The sequence below is a fragment of the Daldinia decipiens genome, assembly GCF_022478715.1.
Source record: "Daldinia decipiens strain CBS 113046 unplaced genomic scaffold F4813scaffold_54, whole genome shotgun sequence".
In the NCBI taxonomy this organism is placed as follows: domain Eukaryota; kingdom Fungi; phylum Ascomycota; class Sordariomycetes; order Xylariales; family Hypoxylaceae; genus Daldinia; species Daldinia decipiens.
The window spans coordinates 59520-86405 of NW_026054597.1; the positions used below are offsets into that span (position 1 = coordinate 59520).

The 26886-nt window shown below is 48.3% G+C and overlaps 8 protein-coding genes across 8 annotated transcripts; 4 read left to right on the plus strand and 4 right to left on the minus strand.

Annotated features, from left to right (window-relative positions):
- Positions 1–3083: 3083 nt before the first annotated feature.
- On the minus strand, positions 3084–7068 carry F4813DRAFT_283305 (MED14-domain-containing protein). The gene is made up of 2 exons (XM_049240513.1): positions 5020–7068; positions 3084–4964 (listed from the first exon to the last, which is right to left on the minus strand). Exons 1-2 carry the CDS (start codon positions 6942–6944, stop codon positions 3533–3535), a joined length of 3357 nt encoding a protein of 1118 aa, XP_049095002.1. The 5' UTR covers positions 6945–7068; the 3' UTR covers positions 3084–3532.
- Positions 7069–8739: 1671 nt separating this feature from the next.
- F4813DRAFT_376007 (aldo-keto reductase family 1 member E1) lies at positions 8740–10518 on the plus strand. Its single transcript, XM_049245074.1, has 5 exons — positions 8740–8914; positions 8997–9437; positions 9514–9734; positions 9797–9943; positions 10001–10518. Exons 1-5 carry the CDS (start codon positions 8876–8878, stop codon positions 10020–10022), a joined length of 870 nt encoding a protein of 289 aa, XP_049095003.1. The 5' UTR covers positions 8740–8875; the 3' UTR covers positions 10023–10518.
- Positions 10519–11453: 935 nt separating this feature from the next.
- F4813DRAFT_283367 (calcium-transporting ATPase type 2C member 1) lies at positions 11454–14998 on the minus strand. The gene is made up of 3 exons (XM_049240514.1): positions 14728–14998; positions 12096–14619; positions 11454–12021 (listed from the first exon to the last, which is right to left on the minus strand). The coding sequence occupies exons 1-3, from the start codon at positions 14902–14904 to the stop codon at positions 11489–11491; spliced, it is 3234 nt and encodes a 1077-aa protein (XP_049095004.1). The 5' UTR covers positions 14905–14998; the 3' UTR covers positions 11454–11488.
- A 1736-nt stretch (positions 14999–16734) lies between these two features.
- On the plus strand, positions 16735–19331 carry F4813DRAFT_283401 (Rec8 like protein-domain-containing protein). Its single transcript, XM_049240515.1, has 2 exons — positions 16735–17134; positions 17195–19331. Exons 1-2 carry the CDS (start codon positions 16871–16873, stop codon positions 18863–18865), a joined length of 1935 nt encoding a protein of 644 aa, XP_049095005.1. The 5' UTR covers positions 16735–16870; the 3' UTR covers positions 18866–19331.
- An 825-nt stretch (positions 19332–20156) lies between these two features.
- Positions 20157–21733, plus strand: F4813DRAFT_383552 (uncharacterized protein; the record flags this gene model as incomplete). The annotated part of the gene is made up of 3 exons (XM_049245958.1): positions 20157–20211; positions 20292–20546; positions 20586–21733. The coding sequence occupies 3 exons, from the start codon at positions 20157–20159 to the stop codon at positions 21731–21733; spliced, it is 1458 nt and encodes a 485-aa protein (XP_049095006.1).
- Positions 21734–22452: 719 nt separating this feature from the next.
- F4813DRAFT_376021 (uncharacterized protein) lies at positions 22453–23534 on the minus strand. Its single transcript, XM_049245075.1, has 4 exons — positions 23296–23534; positions 23171–23225; positions 23019–23101; positions 22453–22908 (listed from the first exon to the last, which is right to left on the minus strand). Exons 1-4 carry the CDS (start codon positions 23304–23306, stop codon positions 22821–22823), a joined length of 237 nt encoding a protein of 78 aa, XP_049095007.1. The 5' UTR covers positions 23307–23534; the 3' UTR covers positions 22453–22820.
- A 305-nt stretch (positions 23535–23839) lies between these two features.
- F4813DRAFT_283456 (band 7 family-domain-containing protein) lies at positions 23840–25265 on the minus strand. The gene is made up of 3 exons (XM_049240516.1): positions 24798–25265; positions 24368–24723; positions 23840–24309 (listed from the first exon to the last, which is right to left on the minus strand). The coding sequence occupies exons 1-3, from the start codon at positions 25033–25035 to the stop codon at positions 23986–23988; spliced, it is 918 nt and encodes a 305-aa protein (XP_049095008.1). The 5' UTR covers positions 25036–25265; the 3' UTR covers positions 23840–23985.
- Positions 25145–26591, plus strand: F4813DRAFT_283480 (hinge domain of cleavage stimulation factor subunit 2-domain-containing protein). Its single transcript, XM_049240517.1, has 2 exons — positions 25145–25674; positions 25737–26591. The coding sequence occupies exons 1-2, from the start codon at positions 25497–25499 to the stop codon at positions 26468–26470; spliced, it is 912 nt and encodes a 303-aa protein (XP_049095009.1). The 5' UTR covers positions 25145–25496; the 3' UTR covers positions 26471–26591.
- The last annotated feature ends 295 nt before the right edge of the window (positions 26592–26886 follow it).

Sequence of the window (26886 nt, forward strand, 5' to 3'; positions counted from 1 at the left end):
TAGTTGTCATACCGGGTTATAAAATCCAGTTCGTGCTATTTAAACCCTACGAAGGAACTCACAAGGATTGACCGTGATTCTTTCATACGTCTCGTAGTTCTTTGAGGCGATCTAGCAACCTTAGTTTGACTTCGTAGTGGTCAGTGTCTCGCATGTGTAAGCCCGCCCTGATCTTCCCCGGCATGCAGAAACCCTGACACCGGCTTCCTTCCGTCACTGGACGTGCACAGCCCTACATGGATTTTCTTGGTCTAAGCAGTTGAGATAGGTAATGTTGAAACTTGACGTGCATATACTAGATCCGCAAAATAGACTTGCTGCGAGCCTTCGTCTGATGTCTCTCTGCTTCTGCAAAAACCGGTTATGACCCCTGGATCTTGCTAGGAGATACATACCTGCGAACTTGTCGTATTAGGTAACTGTCTTGACGACGACGGATCGTTCGATATTGGCGACCTTGGTCGGAACTCGCGGCCGCTTCTGCTCTGCAGCTGTAGGTGCAGATGTCAGCGGTGAGGGGACTCACGATTAACTAGTGCCGCTCCAGACCCTTTTCCCGTGAACTTTTCACTACATACCCTCGATATAGTGTATACCTCAATGGAGCTAAAAGGACTAGTTACCCCTATCAAGTACTCGCAAAATACAATACCTTACTGAAGCTTAGCAGTCTAGTAGCGCTTAACTTATAGCACCGTAGCTATGTGCCTCGCCATATTTTAGATAGCAAAGTAACGTTACAGCGCAATGTACGAAGTAGGTAACTAACCTAGAGAGCTGCGGGCTGTTCCTATGTAACAGCACTCAGGTTTAAGAACACTGTTCGACCTCACTGTCATATCACTATACCAAACCTTCTCCCCGGGGTTTCCATTGTGTTTTATTTCTATTGGCTGCTTCTTAGTTACGATCAAGTACCGTATTGGCCATTCTCGTTTCGGGCTTGGTTACATGACGTAGAATTCAAGATTCCCGAGATTCACGGTTATATTGTTCGAGTTATTGTATAACATCTTGGTTATTTCTGATCGGGTAGCGGAAATGCACGCCATGGTACATTAGGTAGTTTGGCATGGTATTTTGCGTGATATCTGCATCGAACCTGGCATTCTAAAAAATAAAGAAATCTAGGCAAGATACGTAGGTATATACATAGTTATCATCAACTATCATCAACTCGTATGATGCGTAGTCTGGTAATTCAGCACCTCGCCGAAAAGGGGGATACCTACATGTAGGTAAGTCTCATCAATGTACCCAAGTACCTGATAAGAGGGAATATTGATTGGCTGGTCGCAAGTGCTTAAACTTAAGACATAATAAAGGCGCAAAGCAATTACTACAGTTAAGCCAGTTTGGCCGAGGTATGTTTTTACCAGAACTTGTCCTAAAAATCACGCACTAACAAATCCGTAATAGTGGTCTAAGGCGGTGGTTTTAAGTCTTCAAGATCGTGAACACCATTATCGAGAGATGCGCAGGTTCGAACCCTGCAGCTGGCAACTTAATTTTTTCTACTTTTTTGCTGTTTTTCATTTTTCATTTTTCATTCTGTTTTTATCCTATTTCTATTGTCGTTTGCTTGTGTTTCACTAGATCCTTTCTCTTTTGCATACGGCCAGGTTTAATAGTTTAATACTCTGATTGGTACTCTAGGTTAAGTAGAATATTCATATAAATATCGGTTCAGGATAATGTCAGTTACTAGCTAGCAGCAGGCCTGCATCATATCTTATATAAGACTATTCCATTCTATATACGCCCCTAACTAGATGTACATCCTCTCCTCGTCGTCTTCCTTACTCCTTCACTTCCCCTCCCCCTCCCCCTCCCCCTCCCCCTCCCCCTCCCCCTCCGTCTTCTTCGCATCCTCAACCAACCTCTCAGCAATCTTCTTATGTATCCCCCTCCAATTACTCTCAACCTGGCCCTTCACAATGCTTAGCAGCAGCTTGGAGCAACTAATCGTAACCTCCTCCACCAGCTCCAGTCCCGCTTCTTCATCTCCCCCCTCCCCATCTCCCCCCGCACCCTTCCTCTCCCGTATCGACCACCTAGTCTCCATAACCACCGCCAGCGGGCTGCGAATCCTCACCCACAAGCCATCCTTGAAGTCCACAAACTCCTCGTTGCTCACGACGCTCGAGCTCCACACCGGGTTCGGCACGTGGTCCACGACCTCGTATAGCTTGACGGCGGGCTCGCCCAGCGGCTCCAGGTCCCGCGGCAGCTGGTACGCGGATTTGGCGGCCGCGGCGTCGGCGCTGGTGGAGGTGGGGGGTAGATCCCGGTGCGAGACGTAGTGCGGCTCGCACTTGAGGTAGAAGACGTGGTCGTGCAGGAGCTCGACGGCGGCGGCCTTGGTGATGCGGGTGTGGCCCTCGGAGGGGATGGGCGAGGTGTTGACGAGCTTAGTCGTTCCTGTGAAAACTAAGTCCGGAGGGTTAGTTGTTTGATTATTCTACATGACTATGTACATAGGTAACCTATGGAGCTAATATATGTATACATATATATATGTGTGTGTGTGTGTATCCGCAGTGATCTACGTAGATAATGAGAGTATAGGGTATAGCACCAATGCAGCTGAAGATGTGATAGCAATATCTCACGAGTAACAGCGCTGCGGGGGGACAGGAATAGGAACAGGAATAGGGACAGGAACAGGGACAGGGACAGGAACGGCAATGAGAGGGGCAAATCGGAGGATATATATGTACATGTATGTATGTATGGTATTGTACAGAACTTACACGACATTATTCAAAGCTGCTTCTGCAAAGTTTCAATCTGATATAATATCTTCAAGTCGATCTGTCAATTATTTCAAACGTAAATATTGGGCAGTCGTATCAACCAGTCTACGATATTTACATATTATGTATTCCGTACTATACCAATCCTACCTACTAAGCCTTAGCTAACATGAGCTCGGATACCCTGACATCATGAACCATAAACGGCTAAAGGGGCTATCATATGGCTGTCATGCTTCTAAGGTTGCATTTGTAGCGCCGGGATTAGGTATAACTTATACTAACAAATCCTAAACTACAGGGCCTAACAGCACGGTCCGTCGCCGCGAAACCGTTATTCCATCAATTCTGGTTTCAACCCGAAAGGAGAGTAGATGCCGTCAACCTTGCATGTTCCTAATAGTGTAACCTAGGTATGTATGTACATACATGGGAAGATTTTACCAGTAGTTTCGGTTGTCTTCCTCGTCTTCGTCAACTGAATTGGGATAAACAAATACAATATTTCTGTGAGCATCCACAACGCATACGCTCGTCAAAGTCATCGCATCACCACTCGGAAGAAAAATCGTCCGGGAAATACAATCATTACTAATAATTTCATTTGTGACTTTCGGGCGATGGAGGCAACTCTCCTGTCGCCTCATGCCTCTGTTTCCTAAGGGTATCTCAAGTATGGCCGGCATCCCCGATTCACGTCGCAGTCTCTAAAACTTTTTGGTCATATACCTGCTTGCTCCCTATGCCCATCACTAATTTGTTTCCTCTTCCGCCGCCTAGTCATCCAATATCACGACTTGGTCCGTCTGCATTCGAACCCTACCGGCTGCCATCGCCTTATGATACATAGCCTGCGTCGGGTTCTTAGCCGGTACCTGGCCTTTGGGATGGTTCTGTTTTAAAAGCGTTGGCGAGCGCGTCAAGAGCCGCCTAACGCTTTCGTCTACGGCTCTGATCATATCTCCCACGCGGTGGTCCGTCTTGCACGCAGCCGCGTCAAGCAAAGAATGCCATACCTTATTATCTGCATTCCAGACTTTTTCAAGTGCCTGCTTAAACTCGTCATCGGGTTTCTTGACCGTGCCGGCTTCCTCGCGGGACATTACCCATTCAACGCTGTCGCGACGTTTTTGGAGTCGGATCTGTAGCGTCAAACGGCGCGGGACGTGTGAATTCCTACTCGGTGGAAGATGGTAGCGTATATTGAACCAATCCAGGTGCGCTACAAACACTTCAACGCGACCTTGATTGTTTATCTCGAGACTAGCCCAAGCATCCTCGACTGAATCTAAAGCACGATGGATTGGCAACGTGCTTGATAAGAAAAATGGTAACTTTTCGCAACGAAGGTCCGAATTGACAAGCTGTCGGAATAGATCCAAGGCGCGTAGCTGGGGGTTGCCCTTGTCGAACAATAGCCTAGTTCCGTTCGGACCCAGCTCTAACGCCGCCTTCCAACGCTGATCATGTAGCTGCGCTGCCGTACCGGCCTCCGATTTTAGTCGGTCTGTATAATTAACCACGATCTTTGTAAGCGTAATCTCCTCGCACTGGATGTCCCTGTCGCTTTGGCGTATCGCATCGATGCAGTCGGCTAGCTTATCAATGGCCTGTAGGCGTTGGGCAAGTGTATCCAGCATTGTGCCTCCAATTTTCTCCTCCAGACGAAGCGCAAATACCCCCAACTGTCTGCTATATGCTACATCCCGTTCAACGTGTCCCTTAAGGAGGCCAAACCTAGAAGGTTTAGAAACCTGAATCCGAGCTTCTAGGAATATATGCAACGACTCTTTTTGCAACGATGCATTTTCCCCGGTGCCCTCAATAGTCATTAAATGACGGTCAGAAATCTGCGGTTTAGTAGACGGGCCACTTGCGCCTCTGAACATAATCTGCACGTAGTCGTGTGCCCAAGATGCAATTCGTCGACCGGGTTCGTTCGATTGGGGTGGCCTCAATATATCCGTAAGCCTTAGGAAAATGGCTGGAACCTTCAAGCTCGGGGGAAGTGCGTAGTTGATTCCAGCGTAAGTAGAGTGTTTGATTCGCCGTTGATGGAGGGTCCTCATGTCCGTTATATGAGAGATTATAGCAGCAGTAAAGATGGTCAAGTTGGAGAAGAACCTGCTTTTGAGGTTTGGCATGTAAGAGCTGAACGGTAACTTGGTAAACGATGAGATTCGCGGGTCTCCTGTAGGAGGATTGTAGCTGTGCAGCATTTCGTTAGTCGTAGGCTCAGAAAGGGGCGGTCTTCAAAACTTACACTTCCGTCAAGCACCATATATCCCCGCTTAAGCTCATGTTTAACATCAAATACCACTGGTCTGCCCAACCACGTCGCTTGAGCCACACAAGTTGGCTGACCTCCCGTGACCTTAATGCTTCCTTGACAGCCTCCGTTTTCACGGGCGCTTTGCAGACGAACCAGCCTGTGCTCTTTCCGCGTCGGATAATTTCGTCGACGACGTAGTGACATCTTACACCTTCTACACAGCCAGCCCCGTCTTGGATAGGATCTTTCGACAACCAGTTTAACCTGTGCTCCCCTTTCCAAGACATGCTCGATTGCGGCTTCATCGAGAACCATCCGGTGATGGGGCTGACTCTAATGGTCAGATAGTGGTCGTAACCTATCTGCACCCTGAGGGACGATTGAGCCGGGTCGTCCTTTTGTACATCTAGAGCAAGGCCGGCTTCCCGCTTGATAAATCGTCCATTCGGTTTTAACTTGGAGTATATTGAGCCAAGGATATGTCCGATGTGTCTTCCGATGACACGGTTCAAAAGATCCTCCGTTGAGATAACCGCATCGTCAAGTGGAACCTCTACGTCCTTCACCTCCTTATTATCCCTAAACCAACGTAAGGTAAGATGACTTGTCGATTTAGGATCCTCGGGTGCATCTGCTTTCTTGCCGGTGCTAACACCTAAGATGATCCAACTCTTCGGGCCCTCTGGCGGGTAGCGGCCGACCCAATATTGAATAGCTAAAGCTCGGTTAAGCCGCTCGACCTTGAGGGTATCCACCCAACGATTCCTATTCAGCTCGAAAGCCTGGCGCAGGTATTCGGTAATCTTGTGAGTTAGCACCAGCTCGTGGAGGAATTTATAACACCCCTTGAGACCTTCTTTTTCTAGCACTTCATTGACTTTGCCTTCCAAATGCATTCTCATCGAGTCGGATAGCTCAGAGGGTGCCGGGGTGAAATCGAATCGAAAGTCAATGAACCAGAACTGCTTCTCGAAGTCCTCGTCTGCTATTGTGAGGTCTACCTCGAACTCACCAGGAACCTTAAAGGTGACGCGCCCAGAATCGATGGTGTAATCTCGAAAGTGGTAGGGGATATTATCGTAGTCCTCTAAATTGAGTCGAATCGAAAGTAGCGTGTTCAGGTTTTCGATCCATTGCAGCTGCTCTTTTTGAGTCAGGGGAGGAGGGTCAATATAATTGAGGTCCGGCATCCAGGGGGCGGTTCCGGTGGAAAGTACGTGGAGAGCAGTTCGCAGGTCGGGGTTTGGGAGTCGCGCGAAGGCCAGGGACCATCGATGATCTGCCATAATGGCCATAATATCAAAGTACCTCTTCTGCTCCATTCTGATAAAAGAATGCAAGTCGATCAGACTGCTGACGGATGAGGCATTCCTGCTCCATCTCGCAATAACCGTCGCTTTTACCCATTCGGCGTGTTTATCCTGGATGAAGTTTAGAATTCTAGTCTTCTTGCTGAGATTTTCGGGTGAAGTATCGTCTGTTGCGGAGGGACCATGTGAGGAATTTCCGTTAACAGCAGAGGACGGCGCCGGCATCTTAGCCAAAGCAACGATCTCATCCGCTAGCTGGTTGTGGGTTTTCTGCGCGAGTCGCGATAACAGCACACTCAAGGGAATGAATCCATCTGTAATGTGCTTTATCTCATCTGGGAGGTCGTTCATACGCGACGGATTAGAGCCTGTTCGCTGTAGCTGCGCTACATTCGCGGCGTCGCCGTGTTCCTTCTTGTTCGCCATAGAGCTTGCTCCGTTATTGCTACCAGCCCCGGCCCCGGTAGATATGCCATTGTGTCGGTCAGGAGCGGACTGAGGTGCGTGATTCCCGTTGCCATTAACAAATTGGCCGTGGTCTCTGTCATGATTTGTGGGTAGCGACGCCCGAACGCCGTTCTCCATCATGACGACACCAGGCATCATATGCCTCGAACCCCCTTCCGCCGGCGCGGCGCGAGACTGAAGTTGGGCTCACCAGGGCTTCTGCGGTATCGATCGGACAACAAGCGGGAGATATCGATGCGACGATGCTCTGAGGCATGTGTATATTTCGTCGGCGGGGATGGGAGGTCTCCTTTCGTTGCAGTCTAGTTTTTCTAGCGTCTTTGTCCTATTCGCATGGGAGTTCTTGTTGTAAAATTCCAAAAGTCGAGGGGATACGAGGAACAGAATTAATAATGCCTCTTTGGTCCCTCTAAAAAATAAATGGTATTCGGTAGTGCGTGTTTGGCGTATATGCGCAAAGCGACGGTGAGGATTGCATGTAGTGTAAAGGGAATGGCGGAGACGCGATGCTTAGCAAAATGTTCGTTGGTACAAAGAATGGCGAGAGGTGGAATGAGTTCATGCGTAAAGGAAATCGTCGAGGCGAGGCGAGGCAAGGCAAAGGCGGGTACGGATGACGGACAGAACAACAGCGACCAGTGCGTTCTTGCCTGAATGAGTCTTGGCGTGATTTGGACCTACCTGTGCAACGCCTACCTACATGTACAGGGTCGCTGCTGTGGTACAAAGATACTCAGGCAACCTAACTTCGTTTCCAGTAAGGTAAGATCTCAATTTTAGTACTAGCCACGTTTAGTACATGGAACCTATCACAGCGCAACAGCCACATCTAGGTTTTTATTTTTTCTATTTTTTTTTTAACCGATAGCGATAAAGAGACCTGAGGTCCATCACCTAATCATGCCCAAGAATCCCCATACTATGTATTTTAGGTCTTGATCTCCGCATGGGTTGAATAGAGACATACATAATAGTACAGGATGGTGAATTCTTTAAACATTCACCGGAGCTAGGCCCAGGAACCAAGCCCAGGAACCAAGACTTTTCTCCTCATCTATGTCATATCATGTCATGACATGTCCTGTCGTGTCTTGCATTTGACAATATTACATGTACCTACCTACCTGTAGGTACCTATCCTACCTATTTGATTCCCTACCTAGGTACCTTTGTCGGGCTTGCCTTTTATACTACCATACATTAGCTTCCTACTGCTGTGCTACGCAGAATCATGGCCGCAATAGTTAAGCCGAGTAGCGGAGATAGCTTTCGGCCGGCCTATAGGAATCATCCCGTGACTGGGAGTAGTTGTTGAGGCATTCTCACACCATTACCTATTACTACTGTAAATGCCCGCTGCAAAATGTGTTAGACAACAGCAAGACAAAACTGTCAACTGATCCTGTCTGATATCCTTTGGAAATAATGATCAAAGTTACTACCCAAGTAGTCTTATCCTTGTATACCTATATAAATAATAAAATATAAAGAAAGCCGACTTATATCAGGATTAATAGACGTTTTAGAGACTGCGGCATGCGGCCTTTGACGTGTCCATCTACCAACTATCATTGTAGCATAACCCGAGTACGAGAATGGAAGAAGTATTAAGAGGTAGGTAGTATCACACCATCATCGTAGATATGCTTACCCATAAGGGGAGGTATTCAGCAGAGAAGGTTGCATACCTCTCTTATGGCTTAATTAGGTAGGAAACCGATATGACAAGCAGAACGTTAAACGTTGAAATACTACAGAAACTTGTGATATTATTGACCTTTGATTGGTAGCAATAAGAGAGATATACTAAAATATCTACTTATAGCATAAAATGAGCGGGAGGACCTGCCACTCGGCGTCCTCCGGGCGGGGCCGTTCTCGGCATAGGTTAGGCACGGCAGGTGTGACGTCGATGTCGATATCGATGAGGTAAGGGAAACAACACCCGGCACCTTGGATAGATTAAGTTCAATAGCCAACATTGAAGTTAACCTAAATAATTCCGAGCCGTACAATGAATCTCTGCGCTAGATAATCGCCAAACTCGCATCTAACAACCCGGAGCCATTATGTCGCCAAGCAACTTCTCGCTAGCCAGTAAAGTCAAGGTAAGACTTAAGTGATGTATCATCTTTATAAAATGCGTATATCGCAAGCCCCGTCTCACTCAGCTGACGTTGAGTTGGTCAGCTACCGAACGGTAAGCTCATGCCCCAGATCCAGCTGGGCTTGTACTTGATGAGCCGCCAGGAAGTCAAGGTAGCCGTGCGGTGGGCGTTGGTTGCAGGCTATCGGGGGTTTGATAGTGCTCAGATGTACCGCAATGAAAGGGAAGCCGGGCAAGCTATACGGGAATACCTTTCCGGCTCTAACGGTAGCACGGGGGACCTCACGCGCCTGGATATATTCTACACCTCGAAGTTAGCTAGCAATAGTACATCTTACCAGAATGTGCGCCGGTCTATACGACAGTCTGTTGAGGCCTGCGGGCTCGGCTATATCGATCTGTTTCTCCTTCATAGCCCGTATGGCGGTCGTGAGGCTCGACTGACGAGCTGGAAGGCTGTTGAGGATGCGATCGATGAGGGGGAGGTTAAGTCAGGTGGAGTCAGCAACTACGGAGTTGGCCATGTTAGTCGCTATCCTTCAAGTAGAAGACGTTTGCCTAGAGGGAACTTTATTTGACTAACCGCTCAACTGAGCTTAGATAGAAGAGCTCATGGCGTCAAATCCAAGGATTACTCCGACAGTCAACCAAATCGAGGTCCATCCTTTCAACACACAGCCTGATATCAGGGCCGCATGCGCCAAGTACGGAATCGTCGTTGAGGCCTACGCTCCGCTAGCTCGCGCGATGCGTATGAGGCATCCGACCATCGTAGAGCTAGCAAATAAGTACTCGTGCACACCTGCGCAGCTACTAGTTCGGTGAGCAAGTCTATAATGACGAGGATATTTCTACGTTGGGCATCGATATTAACATTATATAGGTGGTCGCTTCAGCACGGGCTCGTCCCTTTGCCAAAGAGCGCAAAACGCGAGCGTCTGCTTGAAAACGTCCAGGTAGGTGGCTTTGAGATCTCTGCGGAGGATATGGAGACAATGGACGGGCTTGATGAGAAACTGGTTACGGATTGGTAAGTCACCCGTAATAAATGCCACGGACTATAGTCTAAGCTGACAACGAGCTATAGGGATCCTACCGATGCGCCTTGAGGCAGTGATGGAACTACAAGTCATCGGTGCTGAACTATATTCTGTAGGGTGAGCCTATTGGTTTGCAACTTTCCTATAACTATAAATAAAGGGGGGAGGGTCGCTATCACTTCATTGCCTATACACACTAGGTTAACATCTTAACAGCTACAAACAAATTTGTATATTAGGTAAGGATCAGATAGGAGTCCATCCAGTATGTAAAGTCTACATGTAGCTTCTGAGTAGCTCGACCTTGGGAGAAAAGACTTGCCCTTTCCAGTGGCAGAAAAATGTCTATGTCATACCTTTGCTAGAACTCCATAGCGATTGTGAGAAACAGACAGCACAACCCCCATAGTTGACAACAAGACAAAGTATAGTGAAAGAAACTAGAGTAGAAGCTCAACCTAAGCTAATGAACACGGTACAAAGGCCTTGCTACGTATATTGTGAGAACTCCCATTGTCTCCCTAACAGCTTCTAGATCAGCTGTTTCTACTTGTTTAGATCAACACATCTCCTCAAGCTGGTTGTTACAGCCTATTAAGAGAATGTATATGCAGAAAGATTATCCAATGGAATTGCATACCGCCTTTGGTGGTATGACGATAGACACAATCTCTTGAGCCTAGAATCTGCTCGTCAAAGAAAGATGTAGATATTTTTCTATATGAATTGCCTGTTCCCTCTCATAGTACTCCAAAGTACCTATACAAAACTCCTGGAGAGATTTTGGAACAGAAGGTTACGAACAGCTACCGACTCAATGCATCACGCTGCTAGCGGCGTGGGATAATTTCTAGGAGAACAATTATTAAACTATTTACATGATCATATTGCTATCACGGCAGGGGAACTATTGCAAGTGTCATATCTACCTAGACTCTCAACTGGCACCTTCGTCGTCCCATAGTTGAGCAAACATATTAATTTACAACTAGCTACCTCTACCTGATTGCCAGTACCAATCGTGTTCGGTAAAGTAGCTTAAGCAATAAAAAAAAATCCTCGTGCTACATATAATCCACAACCAGAAGTAGTAACTCCTCTCAACTCCGCTGCAAATGGCCGAGACAACCGCACTCGCGAACTCTGGAGGCGAAGCAAAAAGTATCGCAAAGCCAGAGCCGGACACCGCCGAAGAACAAACCGCAACTGGGACTAACGAGAGCACTGGAATTCGGTCCGTCATCGACAGGAGAAAAGGCGAGGAAGTCTACGAGAGCCGATGCTTAGATGGGATCCCCTGCAACGGCACCCTGAATGACGGGCTGAAGAAGGCCAATACTCGTAGGATGCGGGACGTGCGAAGGTGGCTTCTGATACAGATGAGAGGGTCGCAAGACGAGTTGAAATATCGACAACTTATGTCTTCTACGAACCCCACAAATGGTGATAGATATAGGTACTCATGAATAGATTTAGATATTTTGAATAATCCAACATAGAGTCCCCGTATAATGTGACATCGTCGCTTAGAATTACTAAACCGCGTGGCTGTATCCGCCTAACCGTCTCCGTCCATATTTGTACCATTTCCTAGCCTCGTCTGCCCAGAACACCGAGCTCGCTAACGCGACTAGCCTGATGAGATCAAATAGCCCCAAGGCTTCCGTCTGGAACACCTCCTGGAGCCACGGGAAGTAAATAACAAGTAACTGACCAGCCATGCTCAATGACACTGCCCAATTGAATAATTTGTTGGAAAACAAGCCTACTTCACCCCTGAAAACAGATTTGCTCTCTGACCGGCACGTTAACGCATTGAACATATCGAACAGCACAAAGCATGTGAATGTCATTGTCGTATCCCGTCGTGAGACTTCGCCGTCTAGCATCTCGCGAGTATATACGACCATGGTACCCACCATAATGATGGCGGCTGAGGTCAAAACACGTTGAAGTAGGGCCTTCGTAAGCACCGGCTCACTTCGAGATCGTGGTGGTCGGGACATGACATCGGGATCTACTCGTTCTACACCTAGAGACTGGGCTGGTGGGCCATCCATTATGATATCTTTGAATTCAATGTTAGTTGTAGAATAATAATAATAATAATAATAATAATAATAGAGAAGCGGAAGTACTTACTGATCCAGAGAATCTGCATAGCATTTAAGGGGGTCTTGAACCCCAAGCAGGTGCAGATGAAGACCAGAGCTAAACTAGCTACGCTGGTACTAAGCTGGAATGTGATGAAGTTTTGGATGTTGTTGAATATGCCCTTGCCTTCTTCAATGGCGCGAAGGATCGTAGAGAAATCATCGTCCGTTAGAATCATATCGGAAGCTTCCTTTGCCACGTCTGTTCCATGCAAACCCATAGAAATACCAATGTCAGCCTTCTTTAACGCTGGCGCATCATTGACTCCATCCCCAGTCATGGCAACAATATCGCCGCGCGATTGGAGGGCTCGAATGATTTTTAATTTGTGGTCCGGGTTTGTACGTGCAAATATAGTTGTGTTCTGAATCGCGGCCGCGAGGACGTCATCACTCATTGCATCAAGCTCGTCACCCGTGAGTACGGGTTTCACCGCAACTTGGTTTGGCGCGTGTTCACGAGGCGTAGCAATTTGCATGCCGAGTTCCTTTCCGATAGCCAACGCCGTAGTCGCAGAATCGCCAGTGATCATTATGACCTTGACGCCGCCTCGCATCAATTTTCGGATGGAACGAGAGACACCCGGTCGCGGGGGATCGCTCATCCCTACCAATCCGGTGAAGGTCAACCCTCTATACAATTCTTCGTGAGACGGCAGCCCTGGGCTTTGACTCTCATCTCGACTAAGTGGCGTGGTGCTTCGTGTAGAAACACCATGCCCGGATTTGCTTCGGAAGGATTTAGTGACTGGACCGCTCGCGAACGCCAAGACCCTGAGTCCCCTCTCCGCCATTTTTTCGGCTGCTTGTAATGCCTCCTGACGCCGGACAGAGTCCATGACAATCTCGCGGCCGTCGGCAGTAAGAAACGTGTCGCAAGCATCGAGGACCTTGTCTATGGCGCCCTTCATATAGGCATATTCCTTGTCGCTGTTCCCAGGTTGCGCGCCGATGACCACACCCATCCACTTTCGTTCGGAGCTAAAAGGAGTCTCAGCTGTTCGGGGACCAATCGAGTCCCTCACGTCGTGCTCCTTAAATCGGTCGAGCAAATCGAGCATTGCAACATCGGTTGGCTGCCCAACCCATCGCGTATACGGGGCAAATTCTCTACCTTGAGAATCTGGTAGTACGGTTTTAGCGGATTGAGTAAGGCGCGCATTGTTTGCGATGTTGCCGATTCGTAGGATCCCTCGTACCGCGGTATTAGGCGTCCTTTCTGCTGCTTCGTCATCCGAATCAACATCAATCGGATCTCTCGTGCCAAAATACCACATCTTCGCTGTTGTCATATGGTTCATGGTTAATGTCCCTGTCTTGTCAGAGCAGACGACGTTAACGGAGCCCAGCGTCTCGACACTTGGCATTTTTCGAACAATAGAGTTATGCCTCGCCATGCGATGGACACCGAGAGCTAGGGTGACTGTCACAATAATAGGCAACCCTTCGGGAATTGCAGCAACAGCAAGCGAGATGGATATAGTAAATATCTCAAGGAGGTTCTTGCCTTGTAATAGCCCAACTAAAGATATTAAACCAATTATGCCGAACGATATCTGGCTGAGCTGTTTTCCTAGATGGTCCATACTTAGTTGAAGGGGAGAACGCGGGCTTTCAGTGCCTGATACACTCGTAGCGATCGTCCCAAAATGGGTGTTGCCGCCGGTAGCAAAGACGATACCCTGTCCATGACCGGACTTGACCAAAGTTCCCATGTACGCAATATTATTAATCCCGCGATTGCGCGCGTCTTCTTTGGTTTCCCTGTCATGCGAAGGGGGGGATAGGGCAGACGGGATAGGGAGTCGTAATGCACTCTGGTCAAACGCTGATGGCGTATGACTACGGGATCGCGCATCGGCAGTCATTCTTAGCGGCTCGTTCTCCCCTGTGAGATTGGATGCATCAATTGTCAGATCGGCAGCTCTCGTAATCCGAATGTCAGCCGGGATACGGTCGCCCGTGGTGAAAAATACCAAATCCCCTGGGACTAACTGGGCTGCCATAACCTTTGACGACGTAGCTTCCAATAATTCCTCTCCTGGTGTCTCTGATTCAGATCCGGCATGTTTCTCTTCGGGGTCGCTAATGGCGGGAGGCCACGTTGAATTCTTAATTCCTGGCGAAGGCCGCGCCGATTGCGCCCTGACCAGATGAGCATGGTTGGGAACTAGATGGTTGAGAGCTTCAATGGATTTTTCGGATCGGTATTCTTGCACAAAGCCAACGGTGACGACTATGGTCACGGCGATGGTTATACTGACAGCATCGTCCATATTACCAACGAAGATCGAGAGAAAGGCGGAGGCGAGGAGTAAGATAATCAGAGGCTCTCGGAACTGCATTATGAATCGAAGCCATAGCGGATCTGGGGGATCGTGAGGGATCTCGTTCGGGCCAAAGTCTCCTAGTCGCGAGAGGGCCTCGGTAGGCGAGAGGCCGTAAGTCAAGGAGGTTTGAAGCCGCGCTGCTGTTTCGGTAGGTGTTAGAAAAGAAAAGCCATCTGCTACGGACTGCAACGATGAAATGTGTTAGCAACTTATTCCAGCTTGCAGCTTGGTAAACCATTAAGGAAAACCTCTTGGGCCATCGTTTGAGGTGTCCCCAGGAGGAAAACCTACCCGTGATTGAGCAGATGTGGTACGGGCATGGCCCGATCTTCTAGTGATGGACCGCGACCGTTCGTCAAAGTCGTCTCCATCTTGGTTATAGTCCCGGTCTATCCCATTAATGTTGGGTATCGCTATAGGAAGTAGTGACTCGTTATCGGTCTCGCGATCGCGCCATGGCCATGGCATCTTGGGAACGAGGGCGACGGGCGAATCGCAGAAACGCAGTGCCACATCGGGGGGAGATCTAGTTACATTAACGAACACACCAGCAACTTGGGATTGCTTGAGAATATAGCAAAAATGTACTCGTAGAATTATAAAGTAGTAGAAGAATGCATATTAACGAGCTAGATTGAATAAAGTGACGTCTGTTAATGATGTCTAAAGAAGATCGCACCTGGCGAACTTTTTGGTCAAATGCGCATCTGGAAGACGTGGACCTTTTTTCCAAAATTGGGGCCACAGCCAATACTTTGGGAGTGCAACGCCCCTGTAAGGCAAGCTCGGATCTTGGAAAGTTGCTTGCCGATTTCGTACCTGCCAGCCTGTCAAGCCTACCTAACGTAGCATTTAGCGCCATCGTAGGTAGCACGCTAAGGCAAGATTAGCCCCTTGTTGCAGTGGTGCTGCGTGGCTGCAGACCTTCAGCCTCATACCATGAGCAACCTCAGTTTTTATGAGGTCAGTTTTTATGAGGTAGGTACCTAGGGATACAATCTTGTTACAGGTTACCAAAAGTTCATGTTGCGTATTAAGTAGGTACCTAGGTACCTATACATACCTATGAATAGGACAGTCCCGAGCTTGATGGGATTCCTTCTGGGAACCTAACATACCTATATTATGACATAGCTTAATGATATAGATTTTCTTATTGAAGAGGGGATAGCTTGTGCTATAGCGGGTTTTTCGTTTCCGGCTTAGAACCAGATTCCTGCAAAGCTCTAAGGGTGTTCAGTTTATAGGTTATACGACAGAAAGCTATAAATATGGTTTCTAAAAACCGCTAGCGGCGCATGTCTCAAAAGTTATAAAACGAGCGAATATTTGCATTTTCGGACAATAGTTCTGGCATGTTACTCACTTATTCCCGTGATAGTTAATGTTAGGTACCTACATTAGGTAGTAGATGTAAGTAACTTTTTGAAACTCGGTATATGTAAACGCAGTTTAGGTACTTATCCACACTTCATACTGAGGTGTTGGCATAAGACTTTATACCCAAATAGCAATTATATAGTCACAATAAATCAAGTTAAACAAGCTTAAAGGCGTACGAGTTGCATCTTTAAAGAAAGAGATATATATAATCTTGAATAAAGGCACCGTAAGGTGTAGACTAGGTTAGGTACTTAAGACATCTAATGCAGAGTATTACCAGCCACAGAATTTCGACCCGGAAAGGGTTTAGTTGCAGTTCACGTTCGTAATCACTTTTCCAACATGATTTCTGGGGAGGTACAATTCAGCACTGTCTGCAGGTAGCAGCCTGGACATACCCAATTAAAAGCCGTAGTTTAAGTCACAGGAAACCCAATTAGAAGAGTTATTCACCTTAGCTGCCCCACTATGTATCCCAGTAGACCTCCAGCCACTTGGATTTTAAGCAGGGAAACGGATGATTTTTTTTAGTCGCCCTGTTCAGCAATCTTTCGCTTGCGGTCAGTGGACGACCCAATCTCGAATCACTTTTTCCTACGCTGTTCCCCCCCCAAAGATCCCCTCCACTTCTAATTTCAGTCTTTCCATTCAACTCATTTGCCCTCTCTCCGACCTTGCAAACATCCACCACCCTATTCAATATATACTTGCTATCGCTCGTAACTTCAATCCCATTTACGCGCGCAATACTACGATTGCGCATCAGTCGCACCGATTAAACTCTGGGTTTCAAACTAGCAAAAGTCGGTGCGAGCGCTGGCTTCCAACGCGGTCTGCGCCCAAAACAACGCGCTCCTATTCCCTTGTTTACACCACCCGATACCTCCCGCCTTTCGTCATTATCTCAGACAAGGGACCCGACCCTAACGCGTTGTCGCACCCGCAAGGCCCTTATCATTTCTTTAATGTCATAATTATTACTTGGTTGCCTTGCATTTCTCTATCATCCTAACCATCTGCTCCTCCAAGCCACTCCGTCATCGCTGTCGCGATGTTTTATTCTGAGACTTTGCTTCAGAAGACAGGGCCTCTGGCCCGAGTCTGGTTGTCGGCAAACTTGGAGCGCAAGCTCTCCAAAACTCACATCTTGCAGTCCAATTTGCCTGACAGTGTCGATGCCATAATCACTCCTAACCAAGCGCCGATGGCGCTCCGCTTAAGTGGCCAGCTCTTGCTTGGTGTTGTCCGAATCTACAGTCGGAAGGCCCGCTATCTCCTCGATGATTGCAACGAAGCTCTGCTCAAGATTAAAATGGTTAGTCGTCTTTCCATACGGGTTGCCCCATGCCCCTTGCCTTACTAACTTAGTTGGTAGGCTTTTCGTTCTACTGGAAACAATGATATACCAGAGAATTTGAATATGCCAAACCGGGAGGCATTGATGCTTCCTGATCGTATTACTCCTGCCGACAACTTGAACATTTTACCGCCACCAGATGCCAACTGGCTGCTCGGCCAGATGGAAGATGTAAACGCCCCTCAAAGTAGCGCGGGCTCTCGAGGCCGTGGCCGGCCGAGCAATCGCGATATCAACTTGCAAGAGGATTTCAACAATAGTCAGTTCTTACACGACGATCATATGGACGAGGATGAGGTAGCACTTGCTCCTATGGACGACTTGGAGTTAGACCTGGATTTTGGAATGGATATCGACGAGCGACCCCGAGGGGACAAGAGTATTGAGATGGGTCGAGATGCCCCTGCACCTCGAGCGGTTGAAGATGATATTTTTAGCGAGCTAGATGTTGCGCCACCGGCAAAGGGTGCGGACCGCGAGCCATCGCTGACTCTGGACTTTGGAGACGATAATGTTAGGATCGCGGACGGGGATGGCGATATTCCAATGGACGATGATTTCCAGTTCAATATTGGAGATCAGTCAGTAGCGCCTGAGATGGGTGGTGCTCTTGGCCTCGATCGAGCTCGCATTTCGGAGTCTCCTCTTTCGGATATCGATGAGAATGTAGCCCGGGACGTAGAGGAGTGGACGCGCCTGAACAACACCAGTATTTACGAACCGGGCCAAGAGCCCGAGGAGCCCGAACCCCTTCCTCAGAAGAGGTCAAAGAAGCGCAGGATCTTTGGGCTGGACCCATCTACTCAGCTTACTAGCGCGCACATTAAGGAACAGCAACAGAGTCACGAAAATATCCTAAAGGCACCTACCTTTATCTCACGAGATCCTTATTTCTTAGCCTTAATTGAGCTGAAGAACAGTGGCAGTTTTGTGTCTAGCATCATGGGCGACGCCCGTAGCAAAGCCTGGGCTCCGGAGCTAAGGGGACTATTATCACTTGATTCTATCAGGCCAGTCAATGACCTAAAGCGAAAGAGAGATAGCGGCGTTGCTGATGTTGGCGAAGAAGAGGACCAAGGAGCATCTAAATCGCCTCGCTTGGACATAGGCGATGACGACGACGGACTAGTTGTTGCCGATGCAGGCTTAGGTGATCGCAGTGTTGCCCCTGATGGCACTATCCTCGAGATACCCGCAGACAACACTATCGTACAACAAGACGACGACGACGATCATCAGCCCCGTGAAGGAAGCCCGATGCCGGCATTTGACGAGACTACAGCTCCTATAGTACACCCCGCTGATAGCGGCCCAGTCTCCATGGGTACGAAGCATGCGGTCCACATACTCCGAGATCTATTCGGCGAAGAGGCAGCTACCAATGAAGAGAAGCGGAAGAAGTCAGTAGTGTTCCAGGACCTCCTTCCCGAAGGGAGAACAACCAAGGCGGACGCTACGAAGATGTTCTTCGAATGCTTAGTATTAGCAACCAAGGATGCCATCAAAGTCGAGCAGAAAGAAGGTACGCTTGGCGGTCCTATTCGGGTCAGGGGAAAGCGTGGTCTATGGGGAGCCTGGGCCGAGACAGAAGCCGGCGGAGAAATTGCAAACCAAGAACAAGCACCGCAAGCCGATCAACCCGAGCCTGCTAATGCTACGCCTTCTCGAGCTGTAGCGGCGGCAGCATGATTGCTTATTGCTTGCCACCGGGTAATTGGTGATCGTGGTGATAAAGATGAAGTAATGGTTCATGTATATACTTCGCTGCACTTGTTGGGATATTCCCGAGTGGTTCTAACAAACATAGTCTAACGGTGTCACGGCGCATGGGAGATACGGGGCTAGGGAGATACCAACAGCCGCGGGCGTATTGGTCGTCAAAATCATGATGGGAGTTTCATTCGGTTCGGGCTGGGTTGGTTGCATTCTGATTATGATTTAGCCTTAGATAGCTCTCGGGCGACAGAGTCTGATATTACTGAGTTAATACATCGCAAAAGCGTTGTTTTCAAATAAGTCGAAGCTTGTATGTAGTATAGTTATGTGGATATTAGTAGCTGCTTTTTTAATATCATATGGTGAGTAATTGGTATAGAGCTAGGTATAGCATTAGCCCTTGAGTCATACGTTATCAATATTTACTAGGTATGTAGAATGTCTGTGGCCTGTGGCGCATATCCTAGTCATTACCTATGTGCGTATTAGTGGACGCAAAGGTTAAGACGTAAATAGCCAAACATAAGCAACGTCCACTAATATTAAGTAATATACTAACCTAGCGTGAACCGTAATATAGCGTGCTCTCGGACCGGTAGGGCCACCAAACAAAAGTTAGTATCGCAGATCAGCGACCCACGTGTCAGCCTCAACTCCAACTTCATAACTACATCTTCCTTCCTTTGAGTCTTTGTACGAGTATAGAAACAATGTGCTGGAGCTCCAAAAAAGCCACCTCCTTAACTTTCAATTATAATACCAAGAAACTGTATAGTACATGTTTATCCCTACCGATATACTACTTTAATTCTAATAGATCGTCGCTACTGCTTGGAACCCTTGATTCGCCTGGATGACCCAAGCATGTGGATAACCTATTAAGAACGACAAGGACGATAATAGCATACTCGACAAGAACGAATCGGAGACTTCCTAGACGAGAACTAAGCTACCTATAGAAATCCCGACGTTCTTCCTCCACTACCTTCAAACAGTCGCCGACCCCAGACCAATTATGTGGATATCTTCATAGCCTATATCCTAATCGACGACTTCCATATTTACTCCCAGAGATACCACATATTCAATTCGGAACGCCTTCCCCTTTGATCGGACTTATTACTTCATCGTCAAAGCAAACAAACGTAAACAACAAACAAGGGAATAATAAACAATCCGAGTTCGTGAACTCGCTCTCGGCGGCTTGGCTAGGCTAGGTGACTACATCATTTTATTGTTTTTTCGTCTTGGAATCACAAGTACAATGGTCAAAACATTGGTTGATCTGTGCACTACCGTGTGTATCAAAAACGTCAAAGGTAAGTCACTAATCTCGTCAATGTTGTATCTTACACCTCACTATCATCCCACCTCATCATTATCCCACATATCGTCAAAGCGCTTCTCATCCTACCATTTATTTTCCACCCACAAACGCTGTATTCTTTTCCCAATTTACCACAGCGCACGATTGTTGTTTCACCTACAAGTTTTATAAACAACACTAACATAATGGGCCCTTCGCTAGACATCTCCGACGTAGGTAGCGCGCCTTACAAGATTCTTCGCTCTATCCTTTTGAAGATCGACAATCCCGCGCAACTGCGAGAAGTGGAGGAGAAATCTCCCCACATCCAAGGCGATGACGCCGAATGTTGGCAGCGCCTCATCAACCGCGATTTCCCTCACCAAGTAAAGAAGCACAACTTCGAACCACGCAACCCTACCCTATGGTACAAAATATACGACAAATATAAGAAGATCGAAGTTGAGGAGAAGCGCGCCGCGTTGGAGAAGTTGACTTCTAGCCTGAAGACCATTAAGAAGGAGAAGCAGGAGAAGGCCAGCAAGGTTATCAACTATGACGCAAGGATCCTCGGTCCCGCCCCAGGTCGTCGCAAAGGCGTGGGCGGACGAGAGGTCGCTGGCGTGGGCGGTCTTCGATGGGGTGGTGGATCGCGAACCAAGACGACATCGGCCCAGAGCATTATGCAGAAGGCTAGACGGGAGGCAGCCGAAATCAGTCGCCGAAATAAGCTCATGACTCCCACCGGCCAACTACCGGTCCGACGGGGACAGATCGTTCAAGCTCCGCTTGGTATGCGAGAGGAGCATCGGATCAAGACTCTTCCTACTATGCCTACCGCAAGGAGAATTCAAGCGCCCCAGTCGCGTACCGGAGAGCGCTGGGAGCGAGAGCAGAAGGAACGCGAGGCTCGGTTGCTCAAATTGAAGAACGGAACTACTACGAAGAAAACGACTATTATTTCGGACGACGAATTTGATGAAGACGACCAGTTCGACGACGACGACGACGACGACGACGACGATGAGGTCCAGGAAGGGGGTGGTTTGAATGTTGAAGAGTTGGAGGATCTATTTGACGACGACACGCCTTCTACATCAAATGCCCCTAAACCCACGAAGACTGCCGCGATGTCTTCTCAAAACAAGCCCTCCTCGCACTCATCCCTCCCCAGCTCTAACTCTACTCGCGCATCTGGTTCATCCGGTCTCGCTGGGATGAAGATGGGTCACTCCTGGAAGAACAACCCTATGAGAGTTGTTCCCGTCGAGTCACCTGCGCAAAAGACGGCTTCCAAGTCATCAGCATCTTCTCCGCCGCCGGCCAGATACACGGCATCTTCTCCCCCTCTACGGCCCTCGATGTCATCGAAAGCAGCTTCCTCGCATCCTCCCGCAGGGGGCTCTACCTATGCGAGCACCGGTAGCTCAAGCGCCGACCTTAAACCCAAGCCCAAACCTATGCTTGGGCAGAAGCGAAAGGATCCGCCTAACATCTTCATGAAGCCGAAGCCGAAGAACCGACGAATGTCCTAAAGGACATGATGTCTACCGCGGGTTCTAGACTGCTCATTAGGGGACAAGACGTATGCAAGATTCTATCTATCAATACAAGAGACCGCTAAGCAGCCGGCTTCGGTAAACTTATACGACACTTTCGACACTTTCCATGAGACTTTCTCTTTTCAACCACTTTTAAAATCATTTTAATATCGAGGAATTCTCTACTATAGGATGGACATAACGATAATACCAGATCTTTCGTTTCTCTGTGCAACAGGCTTATTCTTTCTTCGATTCCCCTTGCGAGGGTGCGATGATTTACACATGGCGTTAGAGGATATGACATTTGCAAGGAGAAAGGCTGCGTTGCGGATTTGCTTCTCTTTATTTCAAGGAAACAGAGAAGGCCAGTTACTGGGTATAATATTGATGCTCATCATCTCTTGATATTACGGCATCCGAGGCTGGCATGCATATGGCCCGGCAGTAGGAGGATGGATATATACTACCACGGAAGGGAAGTAATGGATGAGATGTGTTGCGTTTGCATTTAGTCCATGAGCCATGGGCTTTATAGACATGCAGTGATTTATAATAAAGCGCATTGGGTTTTAAAAGCTAGGCCTATCTTTGTGTCTACGTAACGTAAACCATACTACTACATATACTTATCGTAAATTACAGTCGAGACTTAGTAAACACCGCCTCTAAGAATTCCTCTGGTGCTGTCACAGCTAGATCAGTAGTCAAGATTCATGTAATTCATCTTAATTCGGAACGCTACTTCTAGGCGCGTGGGTCCGCGTACTTATGGTCTATGTATTAGCGGCAATTCCGCGATGCCAAGTCTACTTAGTGGAACAGGAGTCTTCCGTAACAGCAGGGAGCATAAGTTCCAATATGCGCAGGCTTGTCCACGATCTTTGCCGACGGCAGCACTATTAATAATTCCCCGCATAAACGCCGTCGTAGACCTTGTCATCCCTGCCGGTACTGCTGCAGACTCTAGCTTGAGAAGTAGGAGGTGTGATGGCTGCCTGGGTATCGAGGGCGCAGTATGACAGAATACGTGGCTGGGAGTTGGGGGTTTGGAATCCAGAGTTCGGATCGGAGGGGGTGTCTAGCAGCAGCCGCCACGCAGGGTCAAGACTAAGTGTAGAGTTGCGTCGGGAACGATGGCGGCATCCGTCATGGTTAACTGGTCGTGTCTGGGTGCATCGCGTGGGATTAGCTATAACTGTTTGCGTAGAGGGGGGGGGGGAGGGGGGGGGGGTATATGAACTAGTAGTCGGGATATCGAGAGGATAGGAGGACGTACAGTTGCTTTCCGCCGTAGATAAGTCGCTGCTGATCGGGTGTGATTCCCTCCTTCTCCTCGACCTTCTTCTTGACATCCTCGATCTAGGGGGGGGTGAGATATATAGTTAGCATCCTAACCTAACGAAGAAGAGATAAAATAGGCCAGCGTACCTTGGAGGTAGGCTCGACATCGAGCGAGATCAGCTTGCCCGTAAGGGTTCTCACTCTGCGCCGGTTGTTAGCTCCGTCCGTCCGGCCTCACGGGCGCGGTGCCGAAGAAGAGAAGGGCGACGTACTTGATCATCATCTTGGTGGTGTTGGAGGGTGGTGGCCTGGGGGTTTAGATTTAGAAGTAAGTAGTTTTGAGGATGTTGTCTCTGCGGGTAAGCGGCAGCGTATGTGTATGTGTATGTGTAGGACGAGAGAAAGGAGGAATAAGACGTCGACAGTTGCGTCTAGTATGGTTGGTTAATGATAAGTGACGAGAGAGAAAGAGGTACTCGGGCATAGTGGGGTGTCTACCTGGGCATGTGGGGCTTATAAGGTAGGTATGTACCCCACCTGAAGCAGCTTTCAACTTGCACACTCACTCAATGGACCCATGGCTGGTACATGTACTTATGTGTTTATTCTATGTAAGTGCCCGTATCGTATATCTAAATGTTTCACTTAAGTTAAGCAGATCAAACTCTTAATTTCGAATACCAACATGTTTACCAACATGAACGACTACCTAAGGTAAGTGAGTAATCATATTCACACTCCTATAAAATGCTCCCCGTTCATGTGTAAGCCGAGTGGGGTCGGTTCAGAACATCTTATGATGTAGTTTGAATATAGCAAATCGTTGTATGCGTAAACACTAAGCTGTTTTTCTCATCGAAGCCTGAGGCTATAAAGCAGGACGCACTCGTAAATCCGTATTTTACAAGTATTATTTTAAACATACAGTGGAGATTTTAGCTACTCCTGGCCGCTCGTCCCTGTTACTTGCTGTTACGGTCATCGCTAAACACATTTAGGCCAAGACCTTCTGAGTCGAGTAGCAGTCTGTTTCTGCCACCTGCTTCTTGCAATTGGGCGGCAATGACTCTTGCGTTTTCGATCTTCTTCAACTCGAGGTACGCCTTGCTCTTCTTGACTGCCTCTCCAATAAGCTCTGCTGATCGTGCTTCACCCTGCGCCCTAACGACCATGGCCTGCTTCTCTTGTCTCGCCTTGTCGACGACGAAGGCCGCCCTCTGAGCTTCCTGCTGCGCTACCTGCTTCGCTTCAACCGCGGCAGTAAACTCCGGGGAGAAAGCAAGGTGCTAACAACAAAAATTAGTAAATTAATATTCTGCCCTCATTCGAGCACCCCTAACGTACCGTAAGAGAAACGTCATCTAATAAGATGTTGAATCGTGCAGCTCGCCTCGACAGGTTGTCTCGAACCAGTCTAGCAACGTTCTCTCGTTGCGTGATCAGCTGGCTAGCATTGAACTGTGCTACCACGCTCTTTAGAACCTCATTCACGATAGAAGGCAGAACTCGCTCATCGTAGTCCTGTCCGAGCGTCCTGTAAATCTGCGGGAGCGCCTCGATGCTAGGTCGGGAGAGCACACGACAAGTAATGTTAACCATCTGTAAATCCTTGGTGCCGGTAAGAGACGAAACATTTCTCGGTTTCGCTCGTACGTCGTAAGTTATCGGAGTCTCAAACCAAGGGATCATAATGTGAGTTCCTATAGGTAGTCGTGTGAGCATGGCATTTTATATAGTACGACAGAAGTTAGGAACCCGGACAGGCCGGACTAACCTTCAGTGTAGATTTCCTTGCTGACACCACTTATTCTCCGGTACTTGATAGCTCGGTGACCACCGTCGACGTTGAATAGAGAGTTCTGCAGCAGAAAAATCCCACCACCAATTAAGCCGACAGCTGCTACTGCCATACCCGCACCGGGAGGAGGGCGACCACCAGGAAATCCACCTCGGTTCTGGCGCACCATCGATCGCATCCTCTCCACATAGTCGTCCATTGGAGAACGCGACATCTTGGGCAGGGTTATGCGATGTCAAATGGGAATGGTGGTGGTTTCGTTGGTGATGTAGTGACAAATGAGGATGTGGTGTTAGAACATTGAAAAGATCTGGAAGCTCTTAACTCTAACCAATCGTGTTCCGGCTTTTTTCCCCTCCGATGTTGCAGTTTTTACCATGACCTAAGACCGTAAGGCTTAATGGAGCTGAAATACATGGACCTAGGTACACTTGTAAGCGGCCCGTGCTCGCGTTAGCATTAGTGACCGCGACTTCTACATAGGCTTTATCGATAACCAAAAACGTCGATCCTCAAAGCTACGACGCAGACCTTATCCTTGTGCTTGGTCCGAACCAAACCAATTCACTTTCGTAACTGAGCCAATTGGTTTATCGGCAGCCTCTTCTTCTCCCTTTCACTCCATTATATTACAACTCTCCTTCGACTCTCATCTGTGAGTCACTTTCGACAACAATGTCGACAAAGCAACCGTCGCGTGTCGTCTTCGTCGGAAACATTCCCTATGGATTATCGGAAGAGCAGATCACCGACATCTTCAGCACTGCTGGCAAAGTCCTAAACTTCCGTCTCGTTTATGATCGTGATACCGGTCGGCCCAAGGGCTTTGGATTTGCAGAGTACCCCGACGCAGGTAAGATCTTGGGCTCTACTAGGATTGTACACTGTGCCCATGCTTACTATTTCTCGTTCTAGACTCGGCAGCCTCAGCAGTTCGCAACCTAAACGATTACGAAATCATGGGACGGAAGCTCCGTGTCGACTACAGTACGGAAGGTCGAGTCGATGGCGATGACTCTAACAGCGCATCCACGACTACTGGCCAGCCCGCAAATGGCGCTTCGTATATCGTCCCTCAGGCTGTTCCCGCGGGCTCACTACCCCCTCTCCCACCCGGAAAAGAGTTGCCTGCTGGAGTGAGCGCTACCGATGCTATCTCTAGAACGCTCAACACTCTACCCCCCAGCCAGCTTCTCGATATTCTCTCTCAGATGAAATCTCTAGCAACGACCGACCCAGGCCGCGCGACGGAACTACTACAGCAGGCGCCACAGCTATCTTACGCTATCTTCCAAGCTCTATTATTAATGGGTCTTGTCTCCCCCGAAGCTATACATTCTGTTGTCGATTCTTCGGCTGCACCGCCCCCAGTTCAACAATCCGTACCCGGGTATCCCCCCGCCTACACGGGCGCCACGACGGTCACACCCCCAGTCGCTGCACCGTATGCGCCGCCTGCTGCAGCAACTGCTCAGCCTGGATATGCGCCTCCTACAGCTAGCGCGCCGGCCATGGCACCGCAGCAGGATACGGAGGCCCTAATGCAGGCAGTCATGAACTTATCACAAGAGATGATCGATCAGCTTCCCGAGGCGGAGCGCCAACAGATTTTGACTCTAAGAGCGGGGATGATGGCCCAAAGACGCTAGGCACCTTGGTAGCCATGAGATATAGTCATTTTCTGTCAATTTTCTCATACCCCACGGACAGTTCAAGTTGGCGTTCAGGTTACGGTTCAGGTACAAAGGCATTCGGAACACAAGGCATCGCGCCCTATCTTGAGGGAGTAGGGCTGGTACTACGCACTGTATGTAATAACGCTATTGGTGTGCCACAGGAGACTAAGATTTGGCGTTGACGATAACGCAGTGCCGAATACTAAATCTACGATATGAACACATCCAATACTGGGTTTCTATTCATCTCGAGAGCTAAACTTGTACACATGTTTCGTAATAGAGTGGCACTAAAAGTTCAACGGATATATTTCGGCGTCGTACCTAGAACATATGCTTTAGCTTTCAATAATTTACTCTTTCGTATTCTGGTTCGTAGAACACGGTCT

Bases quoted from the DNA above. Each gene is read 5' to 3' on its own strand.
- F4813DRAFT_283480 (XM_049240517.1), top strand. From the start codon at position 25,497: ATGTCGACAAAGCAACCGTCGCGTGTCGTCTTCGTCGGAAACATTCCC. The intron at 25,675-25,736 runs GTAAGATCTTGG...TTCTCGTTCTAG, and splicing joins TGCAGAGTACCCCGACGCAG to ACTCGGCAGCCTCAGCAGTT.
- F4813DRAFT_283401 (XM_049240515.1), top strand. From the start codon at position 16,871: ATGTTTTATTCTGAGACTTTGCTTCAGAAGACAGGGCCTCTGGCCCGA. The intron at 17,135-17,194 runs GTTAGTCGTCTT...CTTAGTTGGTAG, and splicing joins CTCTGCTCAAGATTAAAATG to GCTTTTCGTTCTACTGGAAA.
- F4813DRAFT_283305 (XM_049240513.1), bottom strand. From the start codon at position 6,944: ATGATGCCTGGTGTCGTCATGATGGAGAACGGCGTTCGGGCGTCGCTA. The intron at 4,965-5,019 runs GTAAGTTTTGAA...AATGCTGCACAG, and splicing joins ATATGGTGCTTGACGGAAGT to CTACAATCCTCCTACAGGAG.
- F4813DRAFT_283367 (XM_049240514.1), bottom strand. From the start codon at position 14,904: ATGCCATGGCCATGGCGCGATCGCGAGACCGATAACGAGTCACTACTT. The intron at 14,620-14,727 runs GTAGGTTTTCCT...TCATCGTTGCAG, and splicing joins CCACATCTGCTCAATCACGG to TCCGTAGCAGATGGCTTTTC. The intron at 12,022-12,095 runs GTAAGTACTTCC...TTGAATTCAAAG, and splicing joins TATGCAGATTCTCTGGATCA to ATATCATAATGGATGGCCCA.
- F4813DRAFT_376021 (XM_049245075.1), bottom strand. The intron at 23,102-23,170 runs GTACGCTGGCCT...ACCCCCCCCTAG, and splicing joins ATGTCGAGCCTACCTCCAAG to ATCGAGGATGTCAAGAAGAA. The intron at 22,909-23,018 runs GTACGTCCTCCT...CGATGCACCCAG, and splicing joins ATCTACGGCGGAAAGCAACT to ACACGACCAGTTAACCATGA.
- F4813DRAFT_376007 (XM_049245074.1), top strand. From the start codon at position 8,876: ATGTCGCCAAGCAACTTCTCGCTAGCCAGTAAAGTCAAG. The intron at 8,915-8,996 runs GTAAGACTTAAG...TGAGTTGGTCAG, and splicing joins CGCTAGCCAGTAAAGTCAAG to CTACCGAACGGTAAGCTCAT. The intron at 9,438-9,513 runs GTTAGTCGCTAT...AACTGAGCTTAG, and splicing joins GCAACTACGGAGTTGGCCAT to ATAGAAGAGCTCATGGCGTC.
- F4813DRAFT_283456 (XM_049240516.1), bottom strand. From the start codon at position 25,035: ATGTCGCGTTCTCCAATGGACGACTATGTGGAGAGGATGCGATCGATG. The intron at 24,724-24,797 runs GTTAGTCCGGCC...GACTACCTATAG, and splicing joins CAAGGAAATCTACACTGAAG to GAACTCACATTATGATCCCT. The intron at 24,310-24,367 runs GTACGTTAGGGG...TTTTGTTGTTAG, and splicing joins TAGATGACGTTTCTCTTACG to CACCTTGCTTTCTCCCCGGA.